The sequence below is a fragment of the Penicillium subrubescens genome (assembly GCF_028828155.1).
Source record: "Penicillium subrubescens strain IBT 31985 chromosome Unknown utg000010l_segment0_segment0, whole genome shotgun sequence".
NCBI lineage: Eukaryota > Fungi > Ascomycota > Eurotiomycetes > Eurotiales > Aspergillaceae > Penicillium > Penicillium subrubescens.
This window is the reverse complement of record NW_026643160.1, coordinates 1,631,085-1,643,940: the sequence shown is the minus strand read 5'-3', so window position 1 is coordinate 1,643,940 and position 12,856 is coordinate 1,631,085. Positions and strand designations below refer to the sequence as shown.

General features: G+C 51.8%; 5 protein-coding genes across 5 annotated transcripts; 3 read left to right on the top strand and 2 right to left on the bottom strand.

Annotated features, from left to right (window-relative positions):
* Window positions 1-33: 33 nt before the first annotated feature.
* N7473_011761 (WD40 repeat domain-containing protein) lies at window positions 34-2,177 on the top strand (the record flags this gene model as incomplete). Its single annotated transcript, XM_057157700.1, has 4 exons — window positions 34-499; window positions 582-603; window positions 710-1,205; window positions 1,267-2,177. The coding sequence occupies 4 exons, from the start codon at window positions 34-36 to the stop codon at window positions 1,897-1,899; spliced, it is 1,617 nt and encodes a 538-aa protein (XP_057003550.1). The 3' UTR covers window positions 1,900-2,177.
* Window positions 2,178-2,599: 422 nt separating this feature from the next.
* N7473_011760 (dynein light chain Tctex-type family protein) lies at window positions 2,600-3,332 on the bottom strand (the record flags this gene model as incomplete). The annotated part of the gene is made up of 4 exons (XM_057157699.1): window positions 2,600-2,884; window positions 2,998-3,072; window positions 3,165-3,203; window positions 3,306-3,332. 4 exons carry the CDS (start codon window positions 3,330-3,332, stop codon window positions 2,600-2,602), a joined length of 426 nt encoding a protein of 141 aa, XP_057003549.1.
* A 1,007-nt stretch (window positions 3,333-4,339) lies between these two features.
* N7473_011759 (glycoside hydrolase family 32 protein) lies at window positions 4,340-6,400 on the bottom strand (the record flags this gene model as incomplete). The annotated part of the gene is made up of 1 exon (XM_057157698.1): window positions 4,340-6,400. One exon carries the CDS (start codon window positions 6,398-6,400, stop codon window positions 4,340-4,342), a length of 2,061 nt encoding a protein of 686 aa, XP_057003548.1.
* Window positions 6,401-8,366: 1,966 nt separating this feature from the next.
* On the top strand, window positions 8,367-10,082 carry N7473_011758 (sugar porter family MFS transporter; the record flags this gene model as incomplete). The annotated part of the gene is made up of 3 exons (XM_057157697.1): window positions 8,367-8,464; window positions 8,537-8,862; window positions 8,926-10,082. The coding sequence occupies 3 exons, from the start codon at window positions 8,367-8,369 to the stop codon at window positions 10,080-10,082; spliced, it is 1,581 nt and encodes a 526-aa protein (XP_057003547.1).
* A 1,290-nt stretch (window positions 10,083-11,372) lies between these two features.
* Window positions 11,373-12,854, top strand: N7473_011757 (uncharacterized protein; the record flags this gene model as incomplete). The annotated part of the gene is made up of 2 exons (XM_057157696.1): window positions 11,373-11,736; window positions 11,800-12,854. The coding sequence occupies 2 exons, from the start codon at window positions 11,373-11,375 to the stop codon at window positions 12,852-12,854; spliced, it is 1,419 nt and encodes a 472-aa protein (XP_057003546.1).
* Window positions 12,855-12,856: the final 2 nt, after the last annotated feature.

The window sequence follows — 12,856 nt, the reverse complement described above, 5'->3', positions numbered from 1 at the left end:
TCCACGCTTGGTCACGTGATCTCCTTGGCAAACATGGCCAACCCGGCAAAAAAAGGGCGGGATGTCCGCATGCTTGGTGGCTCGGCAAGTAACATCAGTTTCCCCGAGTCTGCTCCAACTCTCCAACCTCTCCACTCCCCACCTCCTGCTTCCGCTCCTTTCTTTGCCAGGCCTGCTCCGATTGACATTGTCACTCCTGCAGCCAACGCTCGTCAAGCCCGTCACCATTTGCCAGTGATTCCAGACCATATCCTTCGCAATACAGCTCCCTCCCGTCCTGATTCCGATTTCTACCTTCTTCCTCGTCGTCCAACCGAACCCTTCGACACCACCAAGCACTTCTACTCCCTCGTCGCGAGTGCTGTGGCTGCGACTGCTCCGATTCGTCGACCCGTCACTCCTGAACTCCCCGACGACCCGATCAAAGACCTTCTCGAGAAAACACCTCCAAAGTGCGAGGTGCCTTTCTGTCCCATCATGAGTGTCCTCCTTACTACCGGTAAGTTATCGCAACCGTATCCAGCGGACTTCACCTCCCCGCATTCCTTGCCGAATATTTGCTAATCCCTTGCGATCTGCAGCGGGGTACGACCATACCATCCGGTGAGTAATTGTTTGACAAGCTTACTGCTGCTACTCTTCGCCTCTCTCTCCTGTGCTTCAAAATTGTCACCTTTTACAGCAGCTAATCCGAGTTTGATCAAAACAGCTTCTGGGAAGCTCTCTCTGGCATCTGCTCCCGCACCATTCAACACCCGGACTCTCAGGTCAATCGACTCTGCATTACCCCCGACAAGAAGTACCTCGCCGTTGCGGGTCACCACAATGTCAAGCTGTTTGACGCCAAGTCGAGCAACCCGAACCCGCTCATGACTTTTGAGGGCCACACTGGCAACATCACCGGAGTCGCATTCCACTGTGAGGGCAAATGGATGGTCACTAGCTCTGAGGACTGCTCCATCAAGGTCTGGGACGTCCGCAGCGGCAGCCTTCAGCGCGACTACAGACACGAGTTCCCCGTCAATGACGTCGTTATCCACCCCAACCAAGCTGAACTGATCAGTGGTGATCGTGGTGGCATGGTTCGCGTCTGGGACCTGGGTGAGAGCAAATGCATTCACCAGCTGGAGCCTGAGGAGAACAGCTCTGTTACAAGTGTCAGTGTCGCAACCGATGGATCGTTGCTGTGCGCTGGAAGCAAGAAGGTATGATTCCTTTGGACATTGTTCGTCTGCGGGTCGAGTATTAACTAATCTCTCTCTCAAGGGAAATGTCTACATTTGGCGCATGGTCCAGACCGAAGAAAAGGCGCTGATGATCCCAATTGCGACCTTCCAAGCCCACATGGACTACCTCAATCGCGTCCTCCTGTCCCCCGATGTCAAGCACCTGGCTACCTGCTCCGCCGACCACACTGCCAAGGTGTGGAACCTTGACCCAGAATACCCTCCGGCCAAGGCCGCCCTCAAGGAGTGGAAGGAGAAGCAGGAGAAGCGGGCGCAGGCGGGTGAGACGGAGAACCCGAACGAAGCCCTGGCCGACGCAAATAGCAATGCCCACGACCTCCTCCGTGTCTTCGAGCAGGACCGTCACCTGCTACGCCTGACCGACAACGCGCCCCGAGAGGAGACCACGCAGCAGACCTTCGCTGCGCAGCCCGATGGTCCGCCCATGGACCCGGTCAACAACACCCTCTTCCTCGAGACCACCCTGGCTGGTCACCAGCGGTGGGTCTGGGACTGTGCGTTCTCGGCCGACTCGGCGTACCTGGTGACGGTGTCGAGCGACCACTATGCCCGCCTGTGGGAGCTGAGTACTGGCACCATCATCCGTCAGTACAGCGGCCACCACCGTGGCGCGGTGTGTGTGGCGCTCAACGACTACTCGGAGCCACGTTGAAGAGGTCTTTGTGGTACTGGGTTCGTTCTGGCTTTTGCCAGACCCTGGTTTTTCCATTTTTCTTTATTTTTGTTTTGTTTCGCGGCGTTTGGGGGGACATAGCGCGGCGTGGGACGGGCATTCGACATTTTTAGCATAGCGACTGGGCCCGGGTCGCCTTTTATGATTTATGGAGCGCATGAGAGATACCACTCAGTAGTGAATTCGCCGTTTGTCTCTTAAATCAATATCATTTACTCTCATGCATTGGTTACATTCCTCTCAACCTGGCCTTGAACGATCCTCTATCTTCGGGATTCGCTATCGCATCGAAAAATTGTTTAATTGTACCTCTCAAGTCTACGGCTCGCAGAATACTAAGCTCTTGTGAATGACTGCCTACATTAGACCAGACTAAGCAATTACTCAACGTTTGAAACAATCATAGACACAGCCCATCGCTCAAAAAGTTCACATGAAAACGATAAATCGGGTCTCAAAATACATCACAATAGAATCGGACCGATCACAGCAACTAACTCGAATCCATATCGGAGATACCCTTCCACTACCAAGAATAGAACGAGTTCTGCCGGTCCAACATCTGATCCAGCCTATACCCAATCCCTATACCATCCAATTTACCCATCAGTCTCACAAATTCAAATTCTCAAACCGCCAATAAAATTCAGAGTAAAAATGAAAACACATCTGCTTAGGCTTAGTTCACAGAAAACCACGTCACGCTAACAACGATATCCAATCCCCGCTCCTCAGCACCGGGGTACTTGAACGTCCACATGCCGTCACGGTTGACGTCCCAGAAAGCGCCGGAGGCGGAGTGCATACCGCGCTTGCCGGCGTTGCTCTGCGAGCCGTCTGCGGCGGCGGTCTTGTCGATGACGCCCTGCTGCACGATGGTGCTGTTCACGGTGAAGCGGTAGGGGGTGGGTTTGGTGGATTCGCTGGGGGCGGTGGCGGTGATGAGGGACTTGAGGACGCCGTTCTGGGGGTGGAGGGTGGTGTTAGTTTGAGATGGGAGGGAGATAAAGATGTGCGGGGGTGGTGTTGGTGTTGGGTTGGGTTTTAGGGGGAGGGGAGGGAGGGGAGTTTGCTTACGATGATTTGCGAGTTCCAGGTTCCGACGTTGTCGTGCTCGTACTCGGTGACGTCCTTCAGGGCGGCGTCGCAGGCCTATTTTATAGGTTAGTTAGGAACGGTCAGGTCATGGCTGGTGAGTGCAGGTCGGTCTGGATTGGGCGCATGGTCAGGGAGAAGAGACGTACATCAGTGATGATCTTGCTCAGCTCCGAGGTGGGAACAGGCTGAAAGTCGAGTTATATTAGCGAATGTTGTTCATAAGACTAGAAGTATCAAATTCGCAGCTGGACAGCCATAGTTTGCGACAGAATATCGGGTTCGCGTACGAAAACGGGAGAGGCCTCGACAGCCATTGTGCTTGATTCGTGGAGGGGTATTTATTTATAGTCTAGAAATATGAAGCCAGTCAGCTTTGAAAACACTGGTGGCATGTCTTGGTCAAGCCCAGTGCCCAATCGAGGCCGATATCGCGGCCAGGACATTCGTTGGCGAAGCGCGTTCCGGAGATAATGCGGGGGGTGTCGGGGGTGGAATGTAGGCGTAAGAGGCACGCAGCTTAGATAGACGACTGCCAAGAGGAGTGTAGCACTGACAGATGTGGTTATTTCTAGAAAGAGCTTCTTGAACTGGGAGAATGGGCGATCGTGACGACTGGCAGAGCGACTGATTGTTTTGGGAGAGTGGCATCATCGCGTGGGCGCAGTTGGCTCTGGTTGGTCGGGCCTTAGCGCAGTGCTTAGTAAGGGAGATACTGCACCGCGGTTATCGCGATAAACTTGTGACTTGGATGAGTAATCATGTTCATGTTGTGCTACAATTTTCTTGTGTCGAGGTAAGCAATGCATAAACTCTTATGGTCTAGAACAGTAACATTTCATTCTTCTACCGGGTGGTGGATGTAGCTTTTTAGCCTTAATCATGGAACGTGTTTATCTACTTCGATGTACTAGATGCTTATTTGGCGAGCTCTAATAAGCGCTGATTTAATTTTCGACCCAGGAATTCTTTGAAGAGTCCCATCAGAAATGAACATCCAGTTACTTTAGTATCCTTCGCAGGTTCTTCTGTTAAGCACGCATTTGTAGGTCAGAAGGTAATCAAGTACTTCGGATTTTGTAGGTAAGTAGCATTGTGGCGTAGAGGCGTAGACCCACTTCGTTCCAATACAAGCCAGTCTAACCGTACTAACTCGAGCAGACCAGACTGATTGCTACCACCAACATGAGAACACTTTCATCTCCTTACTCTTGGTTGACGAGATTCTCATGGAGATGACCTTGATCACATTTATAATTGTACCTTCATAGGGGATTCCGTCTCGAGATTGTTTCTACGATAATCTAATCCGTCCTGCTAAGTTCTAACACCAACTCGACCCCAAAGGCGTCAGTGAAATGCTATCAAACACAATATGCCCACTCGCTTCGATCGTAATGTCCTGCGACTCCTGGTACCGCGGATAGACACGCGCGCTAGTGACGACGCCATCGGACGAAAAAATCTCAAGCGTGCTACGGTCAAGGAAAATATCCAGCGACAACTTGCCGTCACTTCCGGGTACCACCACAGGCTGCCACTGCCCTGTCTGACCGTAGCCGGCGTTGGAGGTGTCGAGGGTGAGGATCCTCGTGGCGAAGTTGTAGGACACGAGAACGAACTCAGCGGATGATGAGAACAGCCGAATAGAGAAGGAGGTCGCGGAAGCAGAAGGGACATCGACGGTGAGTCGGAGACGAGCGGTGGTGGTATGGCCCAGAACGATTGCGGTATCGCCGACGGTCTTCTGTGTCCAGGATTTGGCATTTCCTGACTGTTCGAGGCTAGCCAGCTCGGGGATCGGGCGACTGCCCAGGCCACCGTCGGGACGGATGAAGAGCTCGCGGGTGATTGACTGCTGTCCAGCCCAGCCGTTCAAGCGACTCGGCCACTTAGAGGTCGGCCAGTTGCCCAGCCAGGTGATGGCGAGGTTGCGGCCGGCGGCGTCTTGATACCACTGCATGGCGTAGCTGTCGGGGCCGGCGTCCAGTAGGCCGCGTGTCTCGCTGGTGAAAGAGGTACCATTGTAGGTTCCTACTTCGAACCAGCCAAGGCTGCGGCCACCGTAGAAGAGCACCCATTTGTTGCCCACCGGGAAGAAGTTCGGACACTCCCACATCGAGCCTGTGAAACCGTCACCCTCAAACAGCACCCCGACGTACGTCCATGACAGCAGGTCCGTCGACCGGTATAGATGCACCTTGCCTTGGCTACCATCACCAGAGCCCACCACTAGCTTCCAACTGTTATCCGTCGGGTCATGGAAGACCTTGGGGTCACGGAAACCGTTACCAGAGTTTGGGGGGACGGTACCGATGACGGGGTTTTGTGGGTATAGAGAGTAGGATGTACCGTCGCTGCTTGTCGCCGTTGAGACAACTTGTTCCGTGGCACCAGGGTGGAATGCAAGGTCGGTGAAGTCTGTGAAGACGAGATGAAGCCGGTTCTGGCTGTCGTTGACGGCGCTACCCGTCCAGCGGCCGCTGGTATCTTGTGGATTGTTTGGATATGGTGGATACAGCGCGGCAGGGAGCTCGGCCCAATGTACGGCGTCTGGGCTGGTAGCATGAGACCAGTGCATAGGGCCCCAGAGGGGGGCATCTGGGTAGAACTGGCTGAAGAGATGATGCTGGCCATTCCACTGGATGAGACCAGCTGGGTCATTGATCCAGCCCTGGTAGGGAGTATAATGGTATTGGGGACGCACGACATCGGCAGCGTAAAGGTTGCAGGAGGGCGAGCTGCCCGTGGCGGGCTGGTTGGCCTCGCCGAACACCGTAAAGGTAAGGCCATTGTCGTCCTGGAGGGCATTGCATCCAGTGCGGACATCATCGATGTTTATGTGAGCCCACGATGAGCCGCTGTTGTTGTCGTACACGAGCAGATGCACGTTCTGGCCGGCCCACGCCGAGGTGTCCCAGATGATTCGAATAAGTGCTTCATCGTTCATACCAGTTTGGCTAACCAGAAGGGCCCCGTCACTGTCGCGCACTAGGCCAACGTAGAGATTAACGGGGTCATAGCCGCCGCCAATGAGGAAGCTGAGATACGAGCTCGCACGAAAAGATTCAGACCGGAGCTGCCCAATGGCAGGGTCCCCAGAGGCGACGAAGCTATCGACAAAGTACTTCCCCTTCTGGTTGAAGGGGCCTCCCCAGTACGAGGTCAGAGCAGTGACGGAGCTATTGCCAAAGGCGGTGCCGCTCAGCACCTGCCATCCAGTGAGATCGCCTGTCTCAAAGCTGGGGTTACTAGGCCCAGGATGCTGAGCCTGAGTACACTTAGTGGTGCGAGAAATTGGTTTTCCAAACACCCCTGGTGGGACAAAGGACAGCGATAACGCAGGAAGGATATACGATAGAGAAGAAGAAGTTGGACGCTTCATCTTGGCAGGTTCTGCTGGAAGACACAATGAATTTGTGGTACATATTATCATTTGTGCTTCCACAAAACTCCCCCTCTTATATACTCCAGTTGGGATTCTCCTCTCATCCATCGTACTACAGCATACTTTACTCCACAATTGACTGCCGTTAGTGAATGCGGGGTGACAGGAAATGCCGCGTTTAGACTTTTGAAATTCTAGCAAAAGGAAGACATTCCTTCCTCAACGGACCCCACGAATTCGTTCTCCCTTCGACGGACAAACACCAGGACGGACTGTCGGACTTGGCCCGAGAACCTGCTTACAAGGGGTCTGTGGCTTCTCTGGACCTAGGAAGCGGCTGATGTATGGTATTTCACGCTCTTCTTCCATGCATGGCGCTCGTATCTAAGTGCACAATCAATCTTAATGCTGCATATGCAACGAAGGAATCCTCCATGATCGATCCACTTACTCCGCACTTCCTCCTTCTTCAGACCAGCTAATTGGCTACAGCTGTTCATATCACATTCAAAGTCTGAATCAATTTATTAACCAGCCCCTTATCGCTGGCTTTATGAGGTTGGCCCTGCATGGCGCCATAAGACATTCGGATCCGATTGTATATCCCTGTCGAGGGATATCGGATGCGAGAAACTCTGCACGAACACAACTCCGACGCGGACGGTAAGAGCGTGCAACAAAAGTTCCACTTTCCCTGGACTTCTCTCAGACCATACGAGAGTTGACCATACGTTGAGACTGAGGTGGAGACATCGATACCACCCAAAGCGTCTTTTACGTCGAGCCTTATGACGGAGCTTTTACCTGTCAATGGACCGCTTCGTGGTAAACAATCACTCTATCTAACTATCCGATCACCGTATAGAATGGCGAAGGTAGGAGGTCGAAATCAGAGAAGGGCAGAGAGAAGCCGAGCAGGGCTCGGGTCATGGATCTACATTGGCCATTACAGACAAGGATTACGCCGGAGCAGTCTCATCCGTGCCTACTGCATGACAGCTGGGCGAAGGAGATCAAGTGTTACCAATAGAGCAGAGATCAATTCGGTACACAATGCCCATTTCAGTATTGCGGCATCATTGGGCGGACATGGCGGGTCGATAGAGCGCCGGACTAGGGTTCTCACTGAAACGGCAAGAGAAGAACGATGTTTGGAGCCTGCGAATCATGCCCAAGATGAACGAAAAAGCCCTCGGGATGTACTGTAGGTCCGAGCCATATTTCGGACCGGGGGCTGAATAATCCCCCTTAGGACAAGTCGGGCCGGGGGTTTATCGGCAGGGGAATACTTCGGCGATTTCAGGGCGCCACCAAAGCTTCCTGTGACCGGTTCATAGTTCACAGTCATGATGGTCAGCGCTAAATGCATTCTCCATGATCCATTCTCGAGTTCTAGCAAATTCATGAGCTTGTATATCGTTGAGCTAACCTCAGCAGGAGTGTCGGGTCCGCCAGCAAAGCATGGTGCCTTGGAATATAGCAACTTTCTCATTCTCATTTGTTCCTGGACCACTAGTCAGTGGGCAGTTACTGTAAGAAACTTTGAGCTAAAATCTGAATGCGGGGAATGTGATTACTACCCTGCGAGTTCCTCGCTCAGGCCCCCTCCTCAATACTACATACCCCAAGGGCTCACCGGTCTTACTCCGTTACCCCATGGGGCGTCCACACGCAAGACGGTGAGTTTCTGAAGGATTCACAAGAGCAATTGTCCGTGTCTGTACGAGCCGCCGGAAGAGAAAGTCAATATTGCTAGTTGCGCGTGGAAGATAACGTCGTTGGCGTCTATGGTTTTCGACCGAACGAACAACAAGGAAGACGGCTGGCGAGTCAGCGTGGATTTGTATAAATACCGCTGTCCTGCTATCCCTCCCCCTCTATGCTAGGATACCCTTGAAAGTGTGGTCCACCCTCGATACACAACGACTCTCCCGCTACATCCCTACCACTACTGTCCAAGACAATGGGCTTTCTGATTCAGAAGCCAGAAGGCACGCCAGGATCGGCATGGCCGGCCATTGCCATTGGCCTCTTCGTAGCCTTTGGAGGTGTCCTGTTTGGGTACGCTTCTTTACTTCTCTTGTGGCATGATCGATGAAATGATACTCACTCTGACCAAACCATCTATTGTAGGTATGATACCGGAACCATCAGTGGCATTCTCGCCATGCCCTACTGGCAGGATACCTTCTCCACTGGCTATCGTGACAGTACGGGCCATCTCAACGTCTCTTCGTCGCAATCTGCCTCCATCGTCTCTATCCTCTCTGCTGGCACGTTCTTCGGCGCACTGGGTGCCGCCCCAATTGCCGACCGCATTGGCCGTCGTTGGAGCTTAATCGCTTCCACTCATGTCTTTATTCTGGGTGTAATTCTTCAAACGGCCGCGACTGCGATTCCAATGTTTCTCGCTGGGCGGTTCTTTGCTGGATTGGGCGTGGGGTTAGTTTCTGCCTTGAGTAAGTCTACTCTCGCGAACAAAATAAGAGACAGAAAGTGCCCACTTCTTACCTACTAAATAGTCCCCTTGTATCAGTCGGAGACTGCTCCCTCCTGGATCCGTGGTTCCATCGTTGGCTCCTACCAGCTATCTATTACTATCGGTCTTTTACTGGCCTCGATCGTCAACAACTCCACCCAGAACCGCAAAGACACCGGTAGCTACCGTATTCCTATTGCTATCCAGTTCGCCTGGGCCATCATACTTATCACTGGCATGCTCGTGCTGCCTGACACTCCGCGCTATCTTATACGCAAGGGTGATCGCGCCGCCGCGGCGCAGGCTCTCGGCCGCCTCCGCCGCCTACCAGCTGACGACTTGGCAGTGCAGGACGAGCTGGCTGAGATCCAGGCCAACCATGAGTATGAGCTGACCTTGGGCAAGTCGACATACCTCGAATGCTTTAAGGGCAACCTACTTAAGCGGCTGGCAACAGGCTGCGGCCTCCAGGCCCTACAGCAGCTAACCGGTATCAACTTTATCTTCTACTACGGCACCCAGTTCTTCAAGAACTCAGGCTTCCACAACTCCTTCGTCATCAGCCTAATAACCAACTGTGTCAATGTTGGCTCAACATTTCCTGGTCTCTGGGCCGTCGAGAAATGGGGCCGTCGGCCAGTCCTTTTATGGGGTGCCATCGGTATGTGCGTGTCGCAGTTCATTGTCGCCATACTTGGCACCACAACCACAGGCCAGGATACAGCCGGCAACATCGTTGTCCATAACGAGCCCGCTCAAAAGGCCGCGATTGCCTTTATCTGTTTCTATATCTTCTTCTTCGCTGCCAGTTGGGGGCCTTGTGCATGGGTTGTCACTGGCGAAATCTTCCCCCTTAAGGTCCGCGCCAAGTCTCTTTCCATGACCACCGCAACCAACTGGCTTCTTAATTGGGCGATTGCATACTCTACCCCCTACCTGGTTGACTACGGCCCAGGTAACGCCAACCTGCAGTCCAAAATCTTCTTTGTCTGGGGCGCCTGTTGCTTCCTTTGTATATCGTTCGTCTACTTCTTCATCTACGAGACTAAAGGGCTCTCCCTCGAGCAGGTCGATGAGCTCTATGCCGAGGTCAGCAGTGCTAGGCATTCCACCTCCTGGACCCCGACCATTACCTTCCTTGCTATCCAGGAAGGCAAGGCTACTGCTGCGCATGAGGAGAAGGCTGCCGAAGCTGCTTAAGTGTTCAACCTGGTTTTGTGTGGAAGGAATAGGTTATTCCTGTAGTTCGGATCCTGATTACTTTATTCATTGGCTGATGACTTAGATGTCCGTCTGATTGGGTTCTTGCAAAGCTCTGGTAAATTCACGTGTGACTGTACCCACAGAGATCGAGCGTTAAATTTGAAAGATGTGGTGCTTTTGCGAGCGGACACAAGCTGATACAGAACAAATAAAATCCCTCGATAGCAGATCTCTGTTTCTAGTCTTTCGGCTCCACAGGTGGCGACTATTTCTTGCACCAGAGGCTGTTATTTTCTGCATCAATCCCACAAGTTCCTATATTCCAGTTGCAAACATCAAGCTTACCTTTGTCTTATAATATCATTGTAATAGCGAGCATGCAGGGGAAGATGTCATATTGAAGTAGTGTGTGGAGGACGTTAAAAGTCATATCGAATCTCAAAACATTATCTAACTATTCGGGCCATACGAAGAGCCCTAGCGGATTTCAATATTTTATTTTTGAATTATGACTTGGTCGAACAAATAGCTTGCTGATGATTTCCCATGGGCTCTGGGTTGAGATAAACAAGGCATCATTGGAAAGCAAAAGGGAAACCTCGTTTCACAATCGAGATAACACCCTTGTCTATTTACCTATCCACAGCAGCTCCATATTTCATTCAACGCGGTGCTGATGAATTATTCTCGTAGGTAGCATTTACCATATCTAGTATAGCGACAAGATAGGCTCTTCATTGGGCTCGATTAGGTTGAAGCCACGAACCTATCCCTGCGCGACTGTGATCAGGCGAAGCCCGGCAGTTAATATTATAGGCTGGATCTTGTCTATGTTAGGGCTGAGAGGCTGAGAGGCTGAGCTGGGCGTTCCATTGCATGAATCACACCCTGACAGGGCTGCTAGGTCTAGAAGTTTTGAAGAACCCAACCAGGATATTTCCCAAGCTTTGTGGAATTTAACGCTAAACCATTCTCAGTGCATTCCGCGAGCTGTAGATGCGTATCATTGGCTGTTGATTTGGACCCGTAATAGTGGGGCCTATACTTGGCACTTGTGGGTCCGTTGATCGCTCGCGGATTACACCAAAAACGGTAATTCGACTGGAGGGGAGCTGCGCAAACGCGAGATGATGATTTTTGAGGTTTAGTGTATTAAGGATATAAAAGGTAGCATCTCTGAAGAAATAGAGATACTCAGTGGATTGTCTCCGGTACAAAGTTTATTTCTTCTTCGTTGCGCTAGAAAAGGAAATGTCAATGAACGGTGATAAACACAAGTTGGCCACAATGGAGGCTGCATCTCCTCAATATGTGGTTTCACCACCGCCATACGAGGAGAAGTTTCAATCTTCCAGAGGATACCCAACACAGCAGAGTCTACCACCCATACACCACCAGCAGTCGAACTATACACCCTTCCGGCCCCGCGCCTACCCTCATCCTCCCTATGATCAGCCGCAACATCCATCACAGCCCCAGCAATGGAACATTCAATCGGCTTATACCCACTATAATCCAATTCAGCAACACCCTCAGGATCAATGGCAGCCTGCGCCGTATGTTGCTCCCTCGAGCAGTCAGCCATATCTGCCACCATCCCAGCCAGATACCCAACAGCGATCTCCTAGACAACGGCCATGTGTTATTCCCCGTGAGATAGCCTTTTCCCCAACGAAACGATTCTAGCAAAACAAGAAGTTCTGACAGGGTACAGAAATCATGAGCGTCGGAGGAGGTGAATACATGAGCCCCTTTGTTCGCACTCGTGCACCCGAACTCGAAAAACAATACGGCCTTTCCTCATCCGAGTTACTCGCATTCATTGATGGCCTCAACGAAGCATTCATGGCCAATCCAGCCTTGAAAGTCACAGATGCTATCGGAACGATAGTGGGCTTTGTTCCCCTGCAGACCACCCAAATTGTCGGCGCCAGTCTCAACGTTGCTGCTGGCATAGGAACTGCCGGGGTGTCCATTGTCCGAACAAACCGGTACATGAAGAAGGCGAATGAAACCATTTTCAAGCCAAAGGGCCTACATGCGCAGATATGCAAGACGGAGCGGATGCTTACCCAGATTGGAATGGAAGGCGATACTGTTGTTTTTGCGAAGAGCCAGTTTCAGGCGATGATTGGTAGTTCGCAGGCTCAGGAGCCTAGTGGGAATACTATCGCAAGAAGGATGGAGTCTCTAGGCGATCGGGTTATGAAGTTGTCGTTTGATAGTATTGCGGCACCCGTGTCACCAGATAATTGGGCGAAGAAGCTTGGCTCATATGCTGCTCAACATGCGGAAAAGAAACAACTCAAGGAGCTTGAGAAGAAACAGACCAAGGCCCAAGAAAAAGCCGCTAAAGCTGAGCAGAAACTTACGAAAGCTGAGAAGAAGCATGGCGTTGATGATGGGCAGCTTGATAAGATCAGGCGGGATATGGAAGGCGTTCAGAACCAGATACAATATCTGGATCTGACCGAACGGCGCTATAAAAAACATCTTAAAGAGCTTCAGCGTGAACATGGGGAGCTCGAGCGAAAACTCAAACAGCTTGATGCGCAGAGATCTCGCAAAAGTGAGCGGGTGGAGAAAAGTACCCGGAAGCGAGACGCAAAGAATGCAAAGCGGGATGTCAAGGAGGCGAAGAAGATCAAAAAGATCTATTGGATTCTCATCACTACCGAGGAGGAAAGTCCACAGGGCGATGATGACTGGGCCGCGGATGACTCGAACGAAGAGTCAATCAACAGTGATACAAAGCGTTATGAGCTTTGATA